A 19,250-nucleotide genomic window follows, 5' to 3' on the forward strand; every position below is an offset into this window, starting at 1 on the left:
GCATGGGGCGGGCGGACTGGGGACAACCAATTTCGGACACAAAATCACATTGTTCGATGGAGTAGATTGTAGAAAAGTCGACGCATTTTCACCGAGATAAGAGTGAACGAAGGATGCAATACCATTATGACTTAATCAGAGGTATCTACTGGGGTATCTTCACACTGCCTTCTAGAGAATGATGGCGATCTATCTTTCCCAGCCAGTTCCGATGAACCCTCAAAACGCCGCAAGCATAGAATGCTTCTTCCAAAAAAGAAGAAAAGAAAGAAAAGGGGAACGTCAAAGTGAAAGCCTATCTATGTATGCCTTTGCGCCGTGGCATATGCAAATCCCATTCCCGGTCTATCGTACAGAAAGGAGATTGTTGCTCCGCTGCTCCTCGGCGCTTACCGTCGAGCGATCGAGGCGCTTGACGACGGCACCGAGGACGGTCTTGAGGATGGCGTCGGCGGTGAGGACGCGGCGGGCGCCATCGCGAGCATTCCAGGTGACGGTGTCGACCATGTCGCGGACAGCGGGGCGGCCGTTGCCGGCCTGGGCGAGCTCGTCGTCGAGCTGCCGCAGAGCCTCGGTGGCTCCGGGCTCGTTGCCGACCTGGAAGAACTGGATGCCGACCTGGTGTGGCGGGGCATCGAGCTTGTCGAGCTTACCCGCCCAGCGGCGCAGGACAGCCTCGGGGTCGTCCGTGGGAGCTCCGTCCGTGATGACGATAACATTGATGGGGCGGACTCCCGTGCCGTCGGGATCACCGCCACAGGCGGCAACCCTGGCCTCGTAGTTGCGGATGTAGGCGCCCAGAATGTGCGAGAGAGCGGTTCCGGTCAGAGTCGCCCTAGTCGGGGCTACACGTCTGAACAGGTCCTCGATCGTTTGCTCGTCGGTGATGTTGCGGTAGCCACCCGCGGCCTTGCCGTTGGCCAGATCAGCAGGGCTGTTTCCCGTGTGGTTCAGGAAGTAGACATCGACGCCATCTGTGTCATGAGCGGTGCAGATGGGGGCAATGTTGAGGAGGACGTCCTTGACCTCGCGCCAGGAGCGGCCTGCCATGGAGCCAGAGTCGTCAATCAGGAAGATGGTGTCGAAGCTGCTGAGGAAGGCATAGGGATCCTCAGGCGTGGTGATGCTCAGGCTGCCGATAGAGAGCGCGGAGGGTGACGGGGATACGTCTCGAGCCTGTGGAGGCTGGACCACAGGAGTGTTGATCGCCTCGTTGTACGATGGTGGAGGCGGCTCTTGTCCTGTTGGTGATAGGGCGTTCTGTCAGCATTATTCTAATACCGGGCTTGATAGGGAGTTGCTTACTCGGCCGTCTAGTGGCAGGAGATAGGTTAGTGAGAGGGCTGCGTCCCCTAGACGGCGATGCACTGGTTGGCGAAGGAGCCGCCCGGCCCAGAGGGATTGGCGACGAGGATTTCGGCGAGCCCATCTCGAAGCTCTTCTTCGACAGTCTGTCCTTGATGCTCCCAAATACTGATCGCTTGGTGGACATAGCAGTCTGGGTTCGGGGGCAGGTTGTTGTGGTGGTTGTTGAGAAAGAGTGCATGATGTTGTGCCCAGCTGAGGACTTTGTGTGTTGTTTATATACTTCCAAGTTGTTTGCGCGCGTTGCTCGAGGGGGAGTGAATAAAGAGCAGAAGGAGGGAGTCGGCCAGTGACGAGGGGTAGGTGTGACTTCCTTTCTTCGTCTTGTTCGTCTGATCAGGTTTGTTGTTTGACAATGTCCTTTCTTGAAAGTTGTTTGCTTTGAACCTCTGTGTCGCTGGGACATGTCACTGCTTGAGCCACCGAGCAGGCCATTGTTATTATACTCAATTCTCCGGCGACTTGGAATTTGGCCACCGGATCCGAAAAGGAGGCAAATCTGCCTTTCATATTACCTTGGAGTTGGACATGATGATTTACAGTGGCTTCCAAGCAAACCTATTTACTTCGCCCGAGCTAGTCACGACAGAATGAGGATGAGGATGAGACAGGGGTTCGCCCAATTGTGGCATTGCTTAGTTGCGATGTTGGTGCTGAGCAGAGTTCCAGTCTGAGGTATGCCTATGCCTGGCCTGTCAGGGCAGACGGGTAGCCTGCTTGTGAGGTGGCAGTGCTGGGTGACAGCCATGTGGCGGCTAATCTTCCCAGTGCAGGTGGGTATGACAGCCGAGCCAGAGCCTGGGAATCACTAAAACCACTAACAATTGGCATCCATGGATCCCCAATAAGGCTGACGAGGGGCGAATCGCCTTGCCTTGCACTGCCCCCATCTTCCCCCACACACAACAATCTCCAGATGCTGTAACTGTATCACTTCAGCACGAGCCTCGACGAGGCAGAACAGAAGGCGGACATGCGATCTGACATGCGATCTTGCCCCTGACTGACCCTTCCTCCCTGTTCATGCAAGTAATCGTACCGCGCTGCTGGGACCGCTCACATGTTTCGGGACGCTCTGCATTCATTCGGCTCAGGGGGCGGCTCAGGGGTTCGATCAGATCTGGGCATACCTACCTTAGGTAGGTAGTGTTGGTTCCTGCCTCGCGGCCAGCCGGCCAACCCCCAGCTCACCCGCCCGGCGGCTCCTGTATCCCCACGGCGGGATACCGCAGCGTTCAATGTCGCTCAGTGCAGACCGAATACACGGCCAGCATGTTGTTGCGCAGCAGAGAATCCGCCCAGCATTGCCAGTGCTGCGGCACTCGGGCACAGGCTTCACAACACACGAGACAGTGCCAGGTGGCTATGAATCAGAGGGCACAAACAGAGACCAAGCAGCCTGTGACTGATGTGGGAAAGGCCCTTGTCTTATATACCTGTTCTGCTGATTAGGCCCAAGACAGGCCTCCCTCAGCATGGTGGACACGTAGCAGAGGTCGCGACCGGCCGTCGCGGCTGTGCTTGATCCCAAACAGGGCGGGCGAGACAAGGCATCAGCGCCGCCCTGAATATAGACAGCGGCATGAAACTCCTTGGAACTAAAGACGGAGAAGAACAAAAACAACACCCCAGCTGCTTATTCAGTGCCAAGAGCCATGCCGAATCAGGTCCGGGCCCTTCGGTCAGGAGGGAAGCCCGACAACATGGGTCTTCTTCCGAGAGGATCCACAGCGCTCCGATTCTAGGCGGCCCCGGGATCGCCTCTTCGGCGTCTTACACAGAGTTGCAAAGATGCGGTCGTCCTCAGCCGGACAAGCACACCCTTGACAGCAGGGAAACTTTGGGAAAATTTCTGACAAGGTCGATGTTCCAACGCTACGTACTCGCGTGAAGACACAACCCGGTTCGCCTAGATGTGCCGCCAATTAACAGAAGGAGCAAGGTGACACACTCGAAGAAGAGAAACGCACTGCATGTATTTCCTTCCGGCCTTTCCCTCACCCCTGCTTGGCCATCGTCTGCATGAAAGACGCGTGTCACTTATCGCGCCCTCCTATCGTGCCGCCTCAGCATCGTGTAAACCTAGCTGCCCACCCCTGGTTGAGATGACACCCACAGTGTGATGACTAGGCGAGTGACCGGACACGCCGCTGGCCCATCCTTGCCAGGTCGGGCCACAAGACAGCCCCAAATGCAGGCACACGATGCCTCTAGTCTCTCAGCACACACGCCTAGCAACCCCAGCTGCTCATTTGCAGCTCTGCCGCAGGCTACGTCATGTACGTGGGAGTTGTCCAAGACTGTTGACAGGCTCAAACCAGAATTGGGCCACAGCAGATCCGCGCTGGTTGGCTGGCCGTGGGAATCCCAGCACAGTTTGACCGCCCCTCAATGATGCTTGTCCATCTGTCGGTGAAGCCTTTTGGAGCGACGCGAGTCGAGCCAAAGCTATTATTGCTTGCGACCGGGTCCGAGACGGCGGGGTTCGTTAAATTCCTCACATTGTCAAGTCGAGCGAAACCCTGTTTTGCATAAATACCGCTTTTGTTACTAAAGTCTTTGGGGGAACATTTACCTATAGCCTCACGTACCCTGAGCATATTTTGAATCCGCTTCCCTTCTTACTCCGTACACTTGGCTCCCTCCTAATAAAAAGGCAGCCTGCTCTACGAAGTCAGTCAGAGAAGAGGGTACTGACACGACATCGTCATAAGTAGCGGTGGGGCCAGCCAGCCTTGACCAAAACCTACGTCCCTCTTTGTGACCCGTTTTCAAAAATCGCGAGCTCGTAATTGTCTCAAACTCTGCCCTGCCTCTGCAAAGACCACGTTCGGGACAGGAAATACGGCAACGATGGCGTTCAACTTTCGCAAGTTCAGCATGAACCGCAACACGGGCGTGCCCCGGCCCGCCCGGCGGTTCTCCAACGCTGAGCCTACCGCAAACGGTGAGTGTCCACGCCGCAGGCTGCTCTTGGCGCGACCCGCTTCACGGACCTCGAACTCCGGGTAGACGCCCGAAGCACGATGTCGCCAGAGAGACCCCCTTACCATCGTGCGGGACACGATCGAGAAGTATGCTAACACAGACCGGACGCACGTAGAGGCCAGCAGCAAGATCCATCGCCAGTTCCGTGCCGCGCACGAAGGGCACCTGCCCCACGCCGGTCTCGACGCCACCAGGGCGTCGACCGGTGTGGTTTGGTGCACCGAGCGAGCTGCCGAGTTCGGCTTCCTGGACGAGCCCGACCAGTGGGCGAATCTTGGTCAGGGTGCTCCTGAAGTATGTCATCACGCACCGCCTACCCCCCGGTCATACTCGCTCACACTAGCCGCAGGTTGAGGATAGCATCGAGGGTTGCTTCCAGCGGCCCAAGACGCTCGATATCTCCGTCAACAGCAGAGAGTACGGTCCGACCGCGGGCATCAAGCCCCTGCGGGAGGCCGTTGCCAACCTCTACAACGAGATGCACCGCCAGGGCAAGCCCAGCAAGTACACCTGGGAGAACGTCGCCATCGTCCCCGGAGGCCGTGCCGGCCTCATCCGCATTGCTGCTGTGCTGAACAATGCCTACGTCGGGTTCTTCATTCCTGATTATACCGGTAGGCTTTCCATCTCCGAGCGCACTAACATCGTGTGCCACCCATGCTAATACCTCTCACTGATAGCATACAATGAGATGCTTTCCCTTTTCAAGAACGTAAGCGTTGCCACCTGAGCTTTTCGGAACCCTCATATAGCGGCTGACACACAGGACAGTTTGCCGCTATCCCTGTCCCCCTGTCCAAGGAGGACAACTATCACATCAACCCGGAGAAGATCGCCGCCGAGATTGAGCGTGGTACCGGTGTGATCTTGACCTCTAACCCCAGGAACCCGACAGGCCGCGTCGTTGCAGGGGCAGAGCTCGCGGAGATCCAAGACATCTGCAGGGATAGAGCCACATTTATCAGCGACGAGTTTGTAAGATCAAGATCGCTCTCTCTTGCTGTCCAGGATGGCCGTTTCGATGACTGACAAGCACCAGTACTCGGGATACAACTACACTAGCGACTGCGATGGAACCACCATCAGCGCTGCGGTAAGCACCATCAAAATCTTATGGAGCCACAGAAGAGCATGGCTGAATTGTAAAATAGGAAAACGTCGAGGACGTTGACGAGGATGACGTCCTCATCATCGACGGGCTCACGAAGCGCTTCCGTCTGCCAGGCTGGCGTGTAGCTTGGATCATCGGGCCCAAGGAGTTCATCAAAGCGTGAGTTCTTCATTCTGGACTACTATTGTGTAAATACAAGCTGACCCCTCATTGTGTCCGCAGCATCGGCTCCTGCGGGTCCTACCTCGACGGCGGCACCAACGTGCCCTTCCAGGAGGCCGCCATCCCCATGCTCGAGCCGAAGCTGGTGCGCGAGGAGATGAAGGCCCTGCAGCACCACTTCCGCGACAAGCGCGACTACGTGGTCAAGCGCCTGCGCGAGATGGGCTTCAACATCAAGCACACGCCCGACTCGACCTTCTACCTGTGGCTCGACCTCGAGGGCCTGCCCGAGCCCATCGCCGACGGGCTCAACTTCTTCCAGGCCTGCCTCGAGGAGAAGGTCATCGTCGTGCCGGGCATCTTCTTCGACCTGAACCCGTCGCGCCGCCGCGACCTGTTCGACAGCCCCTGCCACCACTTTGTGCGCTTCTCGTACGGGCCCAAGATGGAGACGCTCAAGCTCGGCTGCGACGGCATCGAGCGGGTGCTCAAGAAGTGAGTTTTGTCACACAAAGTTGGAGAGCGAGATCCCTGGCGCCTACATCAAGATTCTTTCCGGGAGTCAAGGGGTTGGTGCCAGAGTTGACTAACACGAAACTTTACAGGTTCAAGAGCCACCAGTGAGTGGAGGAGGGTTAAGGTCTAGTCGGGAATTGAGCAACCTACTTCAGAAAATACAAAAGAAGGAAGGAGGAGGATGTTTATCTATCGACAAGTCTGCTCCGACAATTGCGGATGCTAAAGAGCTCTTCGAGCCACGTCTATCGACTTTATTCACTGCCCAACGGTACTTTCTGTGTTGAAGAAACAGCTTGATAGGGCGGCTCTGCCTGCATTATAAAAACTGCCCTGAATAACACATTCGATGCCCTTGCGCAGCCTTGCTCCTAATCTCTGGTTTCAATTTTGCTACACCGGAGTCGATGTCGGCAAATCGAGTTCGAGACATCGGAGCTCGGAGCACTAGCGCCGGATGGACAACGGGGCATGCATGACTGACCCGCCCTGTGCACGCAGACGGATGCAGCAATCAATATCAGTGCCAGTGAAGCCCCATGAGACATCCAGATTTCTCAATGTAGATATTGAAAGCAAACGATGTGTTTATCGGAAGTTTGAGATCTTGCAATGCAAACAATGGGCAAATCAAGGGCACGGCATCGCGCAAACAAGCGCCAAGCGGAAGGCTGTGGAAACATCGAGAAGCGCGGACGCTAGTAACCGAACCTGGTCGGTCTCAACTCAATTTCCATGTCATCTGAAACCCCAAAAGCATCATCAAACCGCCTATACATAACTAGCAACTGCAACCCCTCGCGAGAATGCAAGATATCCCGAGGTTTTCTCATATATAGACAGCTCAAGGCGGGCGATACACCAACCGCTCTGAAAAAAACGCCACCCGTCGTCCTCATCACCGCGTTGTACCTCTCGCCCTTCATGCGTCGGGCAGCACCAGCACCAGCAGCAGCCGCACACCAACTCACAAGAACACTCTACGCACCGAGGCCGTCACCAAGCGCGCGTATACTGAGCAGCAGCAGCAGCAGCAGCAGCTCCTTCTCCTCCAACGCGGGACGCAACCACTCCCGTCCCGCTCACCAGCACCAGCACCCGCAATCTCTCCACCCCGCCCTCGCCCTCGCCCTCGGACAGCGCGCAATGGCCACCTCCTCGCAACAACAACAACAACAGCCGGCCACCACCACCCCGCCCGGCCCGGAGAGGCAGCGAGAAGGCGACAAGGAGCAAAAGAAGCCAGCCCTGCTCCTCGAGGACAGCAGCGCCGCCGCCGCCGCCGCCGCCGAGGACACGCACAAGATCGACCTGTCGGACGGCGGCCAGGGGTCCGTCAAGCTCGACAGCCTGGGCCCGCTCGTCGTGCACAAGGACGGCACCACCTCGCGGATTTCCAACTGGGGCGAGATGACGCGGATCGAGCGCGAGAACACGCTCCGCGTCCTGGGCAAGAGGAACCAGCTCCGGCTCGGGCAGCTGAGGGGCCAAGCGGGAGGCAATGGTAATGCCGATGGCGGCAACGCATCATAAGAGGTTCATAGCATCACGCCGCGATTTGTATGTAAGAATTCGATGTCAATGTTCAAATGTTTCCGGCTTTTTACCCCGTTCATTTGTCTCTATTCGAAACAAGCCTGTCCTAGTAGTGTAGACCTTTATATACAAGAATAATTTCTACTTTACTCAAGCTCCGTGTGTATGTGTATCATATCCAAAAAGAAATGGGAGAAACCCCAAAAAAAACAAAACCGCCCCAGGTGCCTCACAACGAGAGCCCACAATCGCTAACCCACCCGATAGACCTGCAACGCCGGTAACCACCCCTTCATGCTTGGAGTTCTATGCGACACCTCATCCACTCATGTCGTTCGCCAGGTCTACGCTTTTTCTTGCCTCCGCTTTGGGCGCAGCCCTGTCCTTGGCACCGTTCTTGAACTCGGCAGCCGACTTGTTGTTGAGGTCTTCCATGAGCTTGGAGAGGTACTCCTCGTTGCCGCCGTTCTTCTCGAGAACCATATTCTTGAGCCACTTGTTCTCGGTCTCGAGCTGCTGGATGCGGCCCTCGAGGGCGGTGACCTTCTCGTTCATCTCCTTGGCCGACTTCTCGAGGGCCTGCTCGCGGGCCTTCTTCTTGATGCGGAAGCGGGCGCTGGCGGCGGTATTGCGTCTCCGCTTGTCCTCCTCGGCGGCGAGGCGCGACTGCTCCTCGAAACTGATGGGGCGGGCATCGGCCTTGCGCTTCTCCCCGGCGCGAGGAGCGACCTGGGGCGCATAGCCGGGCTGCTGTTGGGCCGGCTGGGGGTGCTGCACAGCAGGGTAGACGGGCTGGGAGCTGGGATGGGCGTGCAGGTTCAGGTTGTCAGGGAACTGCTGGATCGTGGGGGACGAGTAGGTGTTGCCGAACTCGGGGAAGTTGAAGTCGCCTGAGGACATTGTAACATTGTCAGCATGGTCCGCCCGTCTAAGTCCAGGAAACAGAGAAGCAGGCTGCGGTTGGGATTGAAGGGGAGGGGGGAGTAAACATGATTGCAATCCGGGCATCGAGCCCGGGAATGCGAAGAGGGCCAATTTGGACGGGTAGGGGGGCTTGTGAAGCAAGGAAGGTCAACAGTACGCAAAAAGGCTGGGGTTTGGCTGCTCTTTGGGCGATGAGCACTTGTCACGGGGTATGGCACCATCGCCAATCAGGATGACGATTTCACCAACCCGCATAAGGAGCCTTCCCTATCTCCCACCAGCAAGGCGCGCGGGGGAAGCAACGCTGCAAACGGAACAATCTGTCCCAATAAAAGAGCTGGCCGAGGCCTGCAAATGGGTTCCATTGACCCAATCCATCAGATCCGCGAGAGTCCGCACGCTGCTAAAATGGCAGGTGCGTAAAGTCACAGCCCCAATAGATGCCGTCTCATGTGCAAGGCCACGGCGCCGCCCCGTTTATGTAAGGCAAACGAAGCAAATGCAGAGCGAGATAGATCATCAGAGACACTCGCCCCTTCGGTGTACTATGTGGCCCTCACTGTTGAAGTGACGAGCCTCAACACTGGTCTGGTGCAGGGCAAAATAGATATTGTTGACTGGACTTCATCACCAAGACCAGCAATATGATGGAAATGCAAGTTGTACGTAGCCATGCATTCAACAACAATCCTCCTGAGAACAAAAGGGAACAAAACAAAGGGGGTTGCAAGGGAAATTCCTCAGTAACATGATATGAAGAAAAGTTCAACTGACCATGTAGGAAGTTGTCGACGTCGAGAGAGGCAAAATCGCCTACGGCCGGCTGTGCGGGAGCTGCCTCGTCGGCCTTTGACTTCTTGGGGTCTACAGTCTCGGGCTTGATGGGATGAGCCTGGAAATCCGTGTTCAGACCCGTGTCGTAGTCGTAGAAATGGGTGTTTGTGAACATGGACAGGTCGTCGTCCATGCTCTCGAGGTTCTCGGGAGACGCATCCTGGTTCTGCAGGTCCCGAAGGAACTGCGAGACGTTGATGTCGCGGCTGTAGGCCGACATCTTGTGCGCGCGCGATGTGGGAAACGTGCTCGATCTCCGATATTTACTTTAGATGTCTGGTTCTCTGCTCTTGTCGAGCCTCGGTCGTAGCGAGCGTTGAGCCGTCGTGCGAAGTCCTGGCGGCTGGCAGTCACAGTCACACAGCCCCGCGCTCTGCACCGTGCCGGAGGGTCGATACGGGAGCCGTCCGGGTGTCTGGCGAGATGAGAGAATACCGCGGTGAGCGAAAGCGGTGTCGTCCGACGAAAGAGATGCTTGGTTTGTCGTCGAAGAAGTCGAAGATACCGGACTTGAGGTTTTGGCGTTTTGTGAGAAAGAAGACTGACTGGCGAGGAGAATGAGCCGACTAGAGGCCATCGGGTGAGCGTGGGCTGTGGGTGGGGGGGGTTTTGGGAGACTCACAGCCCGCAAAGCAGGGCTCGAAAAAGTGGAATTAGTCAGGGAGACTTGGGGAGGGTGGGTGGAGGTACCGATGGTGCGCCCTTTACACGCTGCACTAGCCATGTACCACTCCCCATTACATCCTCGGATCGATGACAGGCTCAAGGTCACTTTCTCTTTGTCTCCAGCTTCCTCAGAGCCGACCTCGCCCCGGCTATTGCGCCTGACGAAAGGTACCTGAAGAAAAATTATACAGCTGCCCCACCGCACGATTCGCAGTAGTAGGTACCCGTTGCAATGGAAAACAGGCCAGCCCCTCCCTAGACGCTCCGACACTTTTCGGCTCTATGATCGCTACACTCTCTGCTGATTGCTTGGAGCTCGAAGTATGTAGGTACCTAGGTAGGTACTTGTTGTCGCCCAGGAGGCGGGAAGGGATGAGGGCCGCAGGGCGCACATGCTGCAGACTCGTGCATGCTGTGCTTTCGCCCACGCTTATCTGCAAGAATGGACACTTTCCCATCACCAAATGCATTGGCTAACCACCAATCAAATCAAGCCCACGACCTGTTTCTGGCCACACTGCCCGCACAATTCCAAGCCACTCTTCCAACATGCCTCGCACATGCAGGGCTGGTACACAATATACGGGCTGGACCTTTGCAGGTTGCAGATGAAGTTCCCTCCCAAGATTGCTGTACCTACTCACGAGTGGGTGGATGCATCACTGCCAAACTGCATGCATGGATATGTTGTGTATGTGTATGTGTATGTGTATGTGTATGTGTGTGTGTGTCAATCGGCACAGAAACTGCCTATGTCTGGTGCTTACAAACCCAAGTTGGCATCAAATCCCGCCCGTGGACCCTGGGAGACATGATCCCTGCCTTGCCTGCTCCAGTCCCGAGACCGACCTGGCGATTGAGTTGCATAGATCTAACTTAGAATGGCCTCCCCCACCAGTCCACTCCAGTCTTGGGCACTTGAGTCTCGGCGTGCCTCGGAAAATCGCGCGTCCACCATCGACGTAGTCTCGTAGGTAGCATGACGCTGATGATAAATCATCTACTTGTAAGCTTCGATTCCACTAGCGCACTAGCCAAACCTAGCACACATGTGCAGTCCCAGTGCCATTGTTACGCAGACCGTTGTGGGCAAAATTTTAATCCTTCTTCTTGTACTCGACGACGCACAGCTGTTTCCCCAGCTTCTCTCACAACGTGGGACAGGTCTGGAGGTTTATTAAGTACAAGTAGAAACCCAATCAAATGCAGTTCCAGTCACAACTAACCGGCTCGGGTTACCCTAAAGGGAATAAGAGCTGGTGCATGGCGGTTTAATCTGGCAAAGAACAACATCCGATGGCGGGATCTCTGCTCAGCCAATCTTGGCTCGGGCTTCACCTCGGCTCGGCCTGGTCCTGTCGTAGATTCGCTTTTGGGGTATCACAACAGAGGGCACGGGCCATTGCTGCAGAAAAGCCAAAAATGACTTGCAGCTGGCAATCCTTACGCGGCAACTGGCAAGGGTGCACACCGTGTGAATTAGATCAAGATCACATTATACACACAGTGCTTTGATGGGACGCGTCCTTCCACATTGAACGAAGCGCGTCTCAATCGTCACCACAGCGTTTGTGTATGCAGCGGGACTGCCTTACCTAATCTCACCTTTATGTGTGTGTGTGTGCTTGACGACCCTTGCGTGATGCAAGTCAAGTGAGACATCGTCAAGCCTTTTATTGTCGCCAATCACCTACGCATCTTCTGCTCTCCCAACCGGCCGGGATGCAGTGGCAATCATGGCGCGTATTACCATTCCGACTACAGCCCGGCTACCGTCTTCCCTGCGCGTCGATGCCTCGAATCCAGTAGTGGCCAAGGTGCTGAATAGACTGTCCAGGCCATCCCTCTTGTCCCTGGCGCTGGACTGGCTTGATGAGGACAACCAAGCGTTGTCGGCGCCGTACCTCCGGGCCGAAGAGGACGATGAGGATGAGGACTCGGGCGACTTTTACCCCCCATCTTCCTCCCTCAGTGAGCTTCGGGAGCTCTATGTCGAATCGCAGTCCCGCAAGGGCTCCAAAAGAGAGGTCGTCGATCGCATTCTCGAAGGCGATTGGAGACATGGCCTGACCATGTATCAGCTAGCCATGGCTGATCTTCAGTACCTCTACGACCACCCAACCTCACAGAAGTGGTCTGCATACCGTATCGTGCCACTGAGGTTACCGGAAACAGAGGCCGATGCAGAGAAGCCTCTCAGGCCGGATGGCAGATCACTCGACATCCCCAGGTTTCACCCTTCTACTTTTCTTCATAGTCTACAGGCCCAGGTTCTACCCGACGTCAAGGCGCACTACAATTTCGACAGGCACAAAGACTTGCCGCTCTTGATGCTGCGCATATTCATCTTGGATTCCCCTTACAATACCGATCCGGCCGTCCCAGGCAGGGCTGGCGAAAGATCAACCGTCGGCTTTGAGTCCTCGAGGACAGTGTACATCGCCTTTCCCGACGCGTCACCGCATGTATACATCTCCAAGTCCCAGACTGCCGGGCCGGCTACCGCCGGTGAGGCCAAGAGTCTGCGGAGCCTGGTGATAGAGGGCATCCCTAAGGCACTCTCGCGGCCACGCGAACGGTACGCCCTTAAATCGACCAGCCTGTCCACCAGGAACATGGCCGAGCTGCTGCACAGGCGAGGGCCAGGGCGGACGAATGCAGCGGCAGGTGGATGGAGCATTTATGCCGACGAGAAGAAGAAGCAGTCGCCGCTGGACACTGTGCTTCCAACACCTCCACTGTCGGAAGCGGACGAGGGGGATTCGATATCGCCACTGGATGAGACAAGCAGGAAAAGGGCATTGTCGCCAGAAACACAACATCGAGAGAAGGCCTCCAAACGGAGAAAGCTGGTGGCGCAGGCACGGTTCGGCGATTCGGCCAAGATCGACGACGGCAGCGGTGTGGAGAGGGTTGATGTCGTGATGGACGACCCATTTCCTTCTGCTGCGTCGCTCGCTCCGGACGATGGCGATGTTGTGGATGAACAGGACGGCGATGCATCGGGCCACCGTAGAACAACTGGAGGCCGCCGCAGCTTGATCGAAAAGGAGTTTTTGCAGGAGGCCGAAGCTCGAGAGGACGCACAGGATCCCAGGGATGTCGATGCAGAACAGGACAAGGATGGTCCAAGGTGGCGGCCGGAAGTCAGGCTCACCTTCCATGGGTCGCACGTGTTTGCTGGGTTGAGACAACTGGTCGAAATGGGCGTGATAGATGGTGAGCGCATGCCCGGTTGGATGACCGGAGAAGAGGGCGTAACGATTGGCGCTGTCAGAGATGGGAGGATCAGAGGTCACAAGGGCTCGGGGATTTGAGCTTTTGCCTGTCTGGCTATGAGCCGAGTTGTCTACTATTTGGGAAATTGGGCGTTCAGTGTATGGTTTCGGGACGGCCTGGTTATGCATTGGGGGCTGGTTGGAGGTTATGATGAAATTATGTTCAGCGTCTTGCATGGGTGTGGCTCTCGGGTATCTACTCTATGTCTCTGTTCGTTCCAAGCCAAATACCTTGACTGTGTTTGCCCATGCTGCTTCGCACACCTCTTCGACGGTGACTCCCTTGATGCCCGCCACAATCTTGGCGATCCTTTCGATAGAGCATGGCTCATTGCGGCCCTTGATCATGGCGCCTTCCACCCACTTCTCCTTCTTAACACTCTTGAAGCGCTCCGGCACCTCGGGCTCCTTCTTCTGGGGCTGCTTCCTGCTGCCTTGCTTCTTCCCACCGGCATTGCCATTTGCGGGTGCTTCAGGGGCACCATTGGCACCAGCTGACGTGACAGCGGCGGCGGCGCTTCCGTCCGAGGGAGTACCCTCGGGCTTCTTATCCACCAGGTATTTCCAACCCTCGTGCGTGGGCCGGACCTCGCACCAGGGCCCATCGGTCTCGATCATGAGCCTGTCGAGGCGGATCTCGCGCACGACGGCGCAGTTGTCCGCCGTCTTGAAGCTGCACCCGTTGACGCCGATGTGCAGGCCCAGGTCCATGAGCTCGCGCGCCTCGTCCGCGGTGCCCGTGAAGCTGTGCACGACGCCGCCCCTCTCCAGCCGCTCGAGCCGCTCGCCGAACGCCTCGCGCAGCAGCGCCACGAAGTCGGCGTGGCAGGCGCGCGAGTGCAGGAAGAGCGGCAGCTGCGGCCGGAGGGAGGCCGCGAGCCCGAGCTGCGCGCGGAAGGAGTGCAGCTGCGCGGCCTTGGTGCAGTAGTGCAGCCGGTCGTAGTCGAGGCCGAACTCGCCAAAGGCCACGAGCCCGCGCGACGAGCGGGCCTCCGCGACGAGATCCCGGAGGTCGGCGATGATGCTGTCGCTCCTGGCGGCGTCGACGGTGGCCTCGTCCGAGATGGGCTTGTCCGGGTCCGGGTCGCAGGCCGCCGTGTGTTCGTCGTCGTCGGCCTCGTGGTGGTGCGGGTGGGACGAGGTGAAGATGACGCTGTTGCAGGGGTGGATGCCGGCGGTTGTGTAGACCGTGCCGGCTGTTGGAGGAGCCGAAGGGGGGGCAAGGTGTTAGTCGGGTGTGATGCAATGGATACAGTACGGTACGGGCATGATGACAAAACAAAACATACGGAACTCCTCTGCCAGTTTCAGAGCATTGCGCGAGCTCTTGAAGCTTGAGCCCGTGACTATCATTTTCGTGCAGCCGACATCCTTGGCTCGCTGCACGACGGCCTTCAGGTCATCGGGATGCCGCTGCTTGCCATGATAACGGCCTCTGAAAATAGGGTCGGCGAGGTTGATGCCAATCTGTTACTTAGGGGGTTTGTTTTTGTCAGCCGGACTGAGCGTTTTACCTGGATATGCAAGCATCACACGGCGGATTCGTGTGTCCATAAAACAGACGAGTCTGAATTACAGATTGGTAGGTTGCTTGGTGATCTGCATAGCTACGAGCCGACCGGACTTACATCGATATACCTCGGAGAGTAAGTCGGAGCCTGCGTCTCAGACACGGTGGGCGCCGGTGCCGATGGTTCACTTGTAGTCGAGGCCATGGCGACGAAGCTGGCCAGGGGTGACCGTGGTGGCGTAGTGCGAATTCCAGAGACGATCGGCCTTCTACAGAGAAACACTGCTCTTCGAGATGCTATCATGTAGGCTCATATAAAGGACGGATTCCCTCTATGACTCGATATTAGGCAGCCGGCACCTCCTCTGGAATGGGCCTGCTCCTTTCTTTGCTCTGGGGGTTGGGTGGATGCTGAGCTGTGTTAGTCACATCTCTCGTTCTGGAGCTGCGATGCCGGCTGTTTATTATTACGAAAAGTGCTTGGGTTGGAATTGACGTCGGATTGGTGATGGACTTCTTACATAAGCCCGCCTGTATCGCCCTGGACAGCCTGGATTACAGGGGGGCAAGAGGGTGGCACAGGGAGCCCTCAGCGCAAAAACCTCTTTACGCGGTCTTCCCAGCGCGCCCCACTTGCTTTGTTTTTCGCGCGCCACTTTAAGGCCAGGGCTGCCTGGCGTCTTGACACCTGCAGGACGCGTTCTGCACGCTAAAGTCCCAATTCACACGCTGGAGCGCGTTGCATTTAAGTGGCATCCCATGGCAACCTTTCTCCTTCTCACCCTCTCCCCTCCTCCATTCAACCACAACACGCAACGAAGACGCGTGTGAACACCTGCAGTTGATCTCTTACGACGATAAGAGACGTGTTTGATACCCCGCTGCAGTGCCTTCGTGATCACAGTCTTTTCTTTTGCCGCGCATTGGCGATAGTTGCATCTGCTCGTCGTTGAATCTTTGCCCGCCTTCCCGGCTTCACTATTCCACATCGACGACCATGTTCGTCCGAAAGCGCGGTATGTCTCCCTCAATTGCCTCCTGGAAAGCCTCAAGAATACTGACAGGTTTCCTCCCAGACGGACGCCAGGAGCGTGTCCAGTTTGACAAGATCACAGCCCGCGTCTCTCGCCTGTGTTATGGCCTTGACACGGAGCATGTTGACCCTGTGGCTATCACCCAGAAGGTCATCTCGGGTGTCTATGGCGGTGTCACCACTGCCCAGTTGGACGATCTTGTAAGTTCAGATGTCCCTTGGTTTCAACTCAGACTCGAGTGCTCACTTCTATTGTTCCCTCCAGGCTGCCGAGACCGCGGCGTACATGACGGTCACCCACCCTGACTATGCCATCCTCGCTGCCCGTATCGCAGTGTCCAACCTCCACAAGCAGACAAAGAAGCAGTGGTCTTCTGTGGTCAGCGACCTCTACCACTATGTCAACCCCAAGAACGGCAGGCCGTCTCCCATGATTGCCCAGGAGACGTATGACTGTGTCATGCGCCACAAGGAGGACTTGGACTCGGCCATTGTCTATGACCGAGACTTCAACTACCAGTACTTTGGCTTCAAGACTCTGGAGCGCTCGTACCTGCTCAAGCTCAACGGCAAGATCGTTGAGCGTCCCCAGCACATGATCATGCGTGTTGCCGTGGGTATCTGGGGAGACAACATTGAGCGAGTCATTGAGACCTACAATCTCATGTCCAGCAAGTTCTTCACCCATGCTTCCCCTACCCTCTTCAACGCTGGTACGCCCCAGGCTCAGCTGTCTTCCTGCTTCCTGGTCGACATGAAGGATGACAGCATCGAGGGCATCTATGACACCCTCAAGACCTGCGCCATGATCTCCAAGATGGCTGGCGGCATTGGCCTGAACGTCCACCGCATTCGTGCCACTGGCTCCTATATTGCTGGCACCAACGGCACGTCCAACGGCATCATCCCCATGCTGCGTGTCTTTAACAACACGGCTCGCTATGTTGACCAGGGTGGCAACAAGCGTCCCGGTGCTTTCGCCATCTACCTGGAGCCGTGGCACGCCGATGTCTTCGAGTTCCTTGACTTGCGCAAGAACCACGGTAAGGAGGAGGTCCGTGCCCGTGATCTTTTCCTCGCCCTCTGGATTCCCGACCTCTTCATGAAGCGCGTCGAGAAGAACGGTGACTGGACCCTCATGTGCCCCAACGAGTGCCCTGGTCTTGCCGACTGCTACGGCGACGAGTTCGAGGCTCTGTACGAGAAGTACGAGAAGGAGGGCAAGGGTCGTAAGACGATGAAGGCCCAGAAGCTCTGGTACGCTATTCTCGAGGCTCAGACCGAGACTGGTAACCCCTTCATGCTCTACAAGGACCACTGCAACCGCAAGAGCAACCAGCAGAACCTGGGTACCATCCGCAGCTCCAACTTGTGCACTGAGATCATCGAGTACTGCGCTCCCGATGAGGTCGCTGTGTGCAACCTGGCGTCCCTTGCCCTGCCCTCCTTTGTTGACTACAACGAGGGCGTCTACGACTTCAAGAAGCTTCACGAGGTCACCCAGGTTGTTGTCCGCAACCTGAACAAGATCATCGATGTCAACTACTACCCCGTCCAGGAGGCTCGTAACAGCAACATGCGCCACCGCCCTATCGGCCTTGGTGTCCAGGGTCTGGCCGATGCTTTCCTCGCTCTGCGTATGCCCTTCGAGTCTCCCGAGGCTCGCGAGCTCAACAAGCAGATCTTCGAGACCATCTACCACGCCGCTCTGACTGCATCGAGCGACTTGGCCAAGGAGCAGGGCCCATACTCGACCTACGAGGGCTCTCCTGTGTCCAAGGGTATCCTCCAGTACGACATGTGGAATGTCAAGCCCACTGACCTGTGGGACTGGGAGTCTCTGAAGGCCAAGATTGCCGAGACGGGTGTCCGCAACAGTCTGCTGGTCGCCCCCATGCCCACTGCCAGCACCTCCCAGATCCTGGGTAACAACGAGTGCTTCGAGCCCTACACTTCCAACATTTACCAGCGTCGCGTCCTCGCTGGCGAGTTCCAGGTTGTCAACCCTTGGCTGCTCAAGGACCTCGTCGACATGGGCCTGTGGTCTGATGCCATGAAGAACCGCATCATTGCCGAGCAGGGATCTATCCAGAACATCCCCAACATTCCTGCCGACATCAAGGCTCTGTACAAGACTGTCTGGGAGATCTCTCAGCGAACTGTCGTCCAGATGGCTGCCGACCGTGGCGCCTTCATCGACCAGTCTCAGTCGCTCAACATCCACATGCGCGAGCCTACCATGGGTAAGATCACGTCCATGCACTTCACTGGCTGGAAGCTTGGTCTCAAGACCGGCATGTACTACCTCCGTACCCAGGCTGCTGCTCAGCCTATCCAGTTCACTGTCGACCAGGAGGCTCTGCGCGTGCAGGACTCGAGCGTCGCCAAGGAGCGTGGCATCAAGAAGCGTGCTCCTCCCAGCGGTTCTTACATGTCTTCGCCCTCGGCTGTGCCTCGCCCCATGTATGCCAAGAAGGAGTCTTCGGAGAACACGGCGTCTGCTGTTAGCAACGGCATCCCCACTCCAAGCACCACCCCGCCCCCGGCTCAGGCCGTTGCCCCCTCCCGTCCTGTCGCGTCGCCCTCCAAGCCTACCCCTTTCAAGGCTGACCAGGACGAGGGCGAGTCCCCCAAGGCTCTGCCTACCGAGCCCCAGGAGAAGCCCCAGCTCGAGGAGCTGAAGCTGAACGGCAAGAAGGGCGACGAGGCCGAGGACCAGGACTCGGAGAGCAAGGAGCGGGAGATGGACATCTACTCGGAGGCTGTCCTTGCTTGTAAGTGAATTCCTCGCTCGTCTGAGATGGTCTTGTATCGTATAGAAGCTAACAACGTCAACAGGCAGCATTGAGAACCCCGAGGCCTGCATAATGTGCAGCGGTTAGAGGACCTAGCCCATTGCCGCTGTGGACCTGATGAGAATGTGTAACGAAGGAGACAACTAGTACATGACAAGGGACGGCGCGGATGTAATTATGGCGATCATTGGCTGGGCTTGGTGATCGCGGATCAAAGGGTATGGTATTTTCCTTTGTGTACAGTTGGGATTTGGGACCGGGCCTTTTGCGAATTCGTTGTCTGCTTGGGTTATCATTGTTGGGGCGCCTTGACCTTTGTTTCTGCATCTCCTTTACGCGGTCACCCTAGAACAGTGTACAACTCACCGCGCTTGCGCGCCCTATATCGTGATGCATTCTGCTCGGGTGTTTGATTCACCAGGCGTTAGTTAGGCCGAAATGAACATGGAATTTACATGCAACCCGAGGACCACAATGCATTGGCCATTGTGATGAGAGAAGATGTATGGGATTAGTAGCGCAAGTGTGATCT

At 56.7% G+C, this 19,250-nt stretch overlaps 6 protein-coding genes across 6 annotated transcripts; 3 read left to right on the forward strand and 3 right to left on the reverse strand.

Annotated features, from left to right (window-relative positions):
* Nucleotides 1-345: 345 nt before the first annotated feature.
* Nucleotides 346-1,546, reverse strand: E0L32_008829 (uncharacterized protein; the record flags this gene model as incomplete). Its single annotated transcript, XM_031143727.1, has 2 exons — nucleotides 346-1,241; nucleotides 1,306-1,546. The coding sequence occupies 2 exons, from the start codon at nucleotides 1,544-1,546 to the stop codon at nucleotides 346-348; spliced, it is 1,137 nt and encodes a 378-aa protein (XP_030991693.1).
* A 2,672-nt stretch (nucleotides 1,547-4,218) lies between these two features.
* E0L32_008830 (uncharacterized protein) lies at nucleotides 4,219-7,675 on the forward strand (the record flags this gene model as incomplete). Its single annotated transcript, XM_031143728.1, has 10 exons — nucleotides 4,219-4,312; nucleotides 4,469-4,647; nucleotides 4,703-4,967; nucleotides 5,034-5,065; nucleotides 5,125-5,328; nucleotides 5,393-5,446; nucleotides 5,505-5,623; nucleotides 5,687-6,121; nucleotides 6,232-6,246; nucleotides 6,982-7,675. 10 exons carry the CDS (start codon nucleotides 4,219-4,221, stop codon nucleotides 7,673-7,675), a joined length of 2,091 nt encoding a protein of 696 aa, XP_030991694.1.
* Nucleotides 7,676-7,996: 321 nt separating this feature from the next.
* Nucleotides 7,997-10,013, reverse strand: E0L32_008831 (uncharacterized protein; the record flags this gene model as incomplete). The annotated part of the gene is made up of 4 exons (XM_031143729.1): nucleotides 7,997-8,568; nucleotides 9,377-9,656; nucleotides 9,704-9,779; nucleotides 9,835-10,013. The coding sequence occupies 4 exons, from the start codon at nucleotides 10,011-10,013 to the stop codon at nucleotides 7,997-7,999; spliced, it is 1,107 nt and encodes a 368-aa protein (XP_030991695.1).
* Nucleotides 10,014-11,838: 1,825 nt separating this feature from the next.
* E0L32_008832 (uncharacterized protein) lies at nucleotides 11,839-13,419 on the forward strand (the record flags this gene model as incomplete). The annotated part of the gene is made up of 1 exon (XM_031143730.1): nucleotides 11,839-13,419. One exon carries the CDS (start codon nucleotides 11,839-11,841, stop codon nucleotides 13,417-13,419), a length of 1,581 nt encoding a protein of 526 aa, XP_030991696.1.
* Nucleotides 13,420-13,581: 162 nt separating this feature from the next.
* Nucleotides 13,582-15,095, reverse strand: E0L32_008833 (uncharacterized protein; the record flags this gene model as incomplete). The annotated part of the gene is made up of 3 exons (XM_031143731.1): nucleotides 13,582-14,576; nucleotides 14,670-14,847; nucleotides 15,009-15,095. The coding sequence occupies 3 exons, from the start codon at nucleotides 15,093-15,095 to the stop codon at nucleotides 13,582-13,584; spliced, it is 1,260 nt and encodes a 419-aa protein (XP_030991697.1).
* Nucleotides 15,096-15,887: 792 nt separating this feature from the next.
* On the forward strand, nucleotides 15,888-18,805 carry E0L32_008834 (uncharacterized protein; the record flags this gene model as incomplete). The annotated part of the gene is made up of 4 exons (XM_031143732.1): nucleotides 15,888-15,906; nucleotides 15,967-16,124; nucleotides 16,189-18,697; nucleotides 18,762-18,805. The coding sequence occupies 4 exons, from the start codon at nucleotides 15,888-15,890 to the stop codon at nucleotides 18,803-18,805; spliced, it is 2,730 nt and encodes a 909-aa protein (XP_030991698.1).
* Nucleotides 18,806-19,250: the final 445 nt, after the last annotated feature.

The sequence above is a fragment of the Thyridium curvatum genome (genome assembly GCF_004353045.1).
Source record: "Thyridium curvatum strain D216 chromosome Unknown NODE_60_length_267819_cov_83.081011, whole genome shotgun sequence".
NCBI lineage: Eukaryota > Fungi > Ascomycota > Sordariomycetes > Thyridiales > Thyridiaceae > Thyridium > Thyridium curvatum.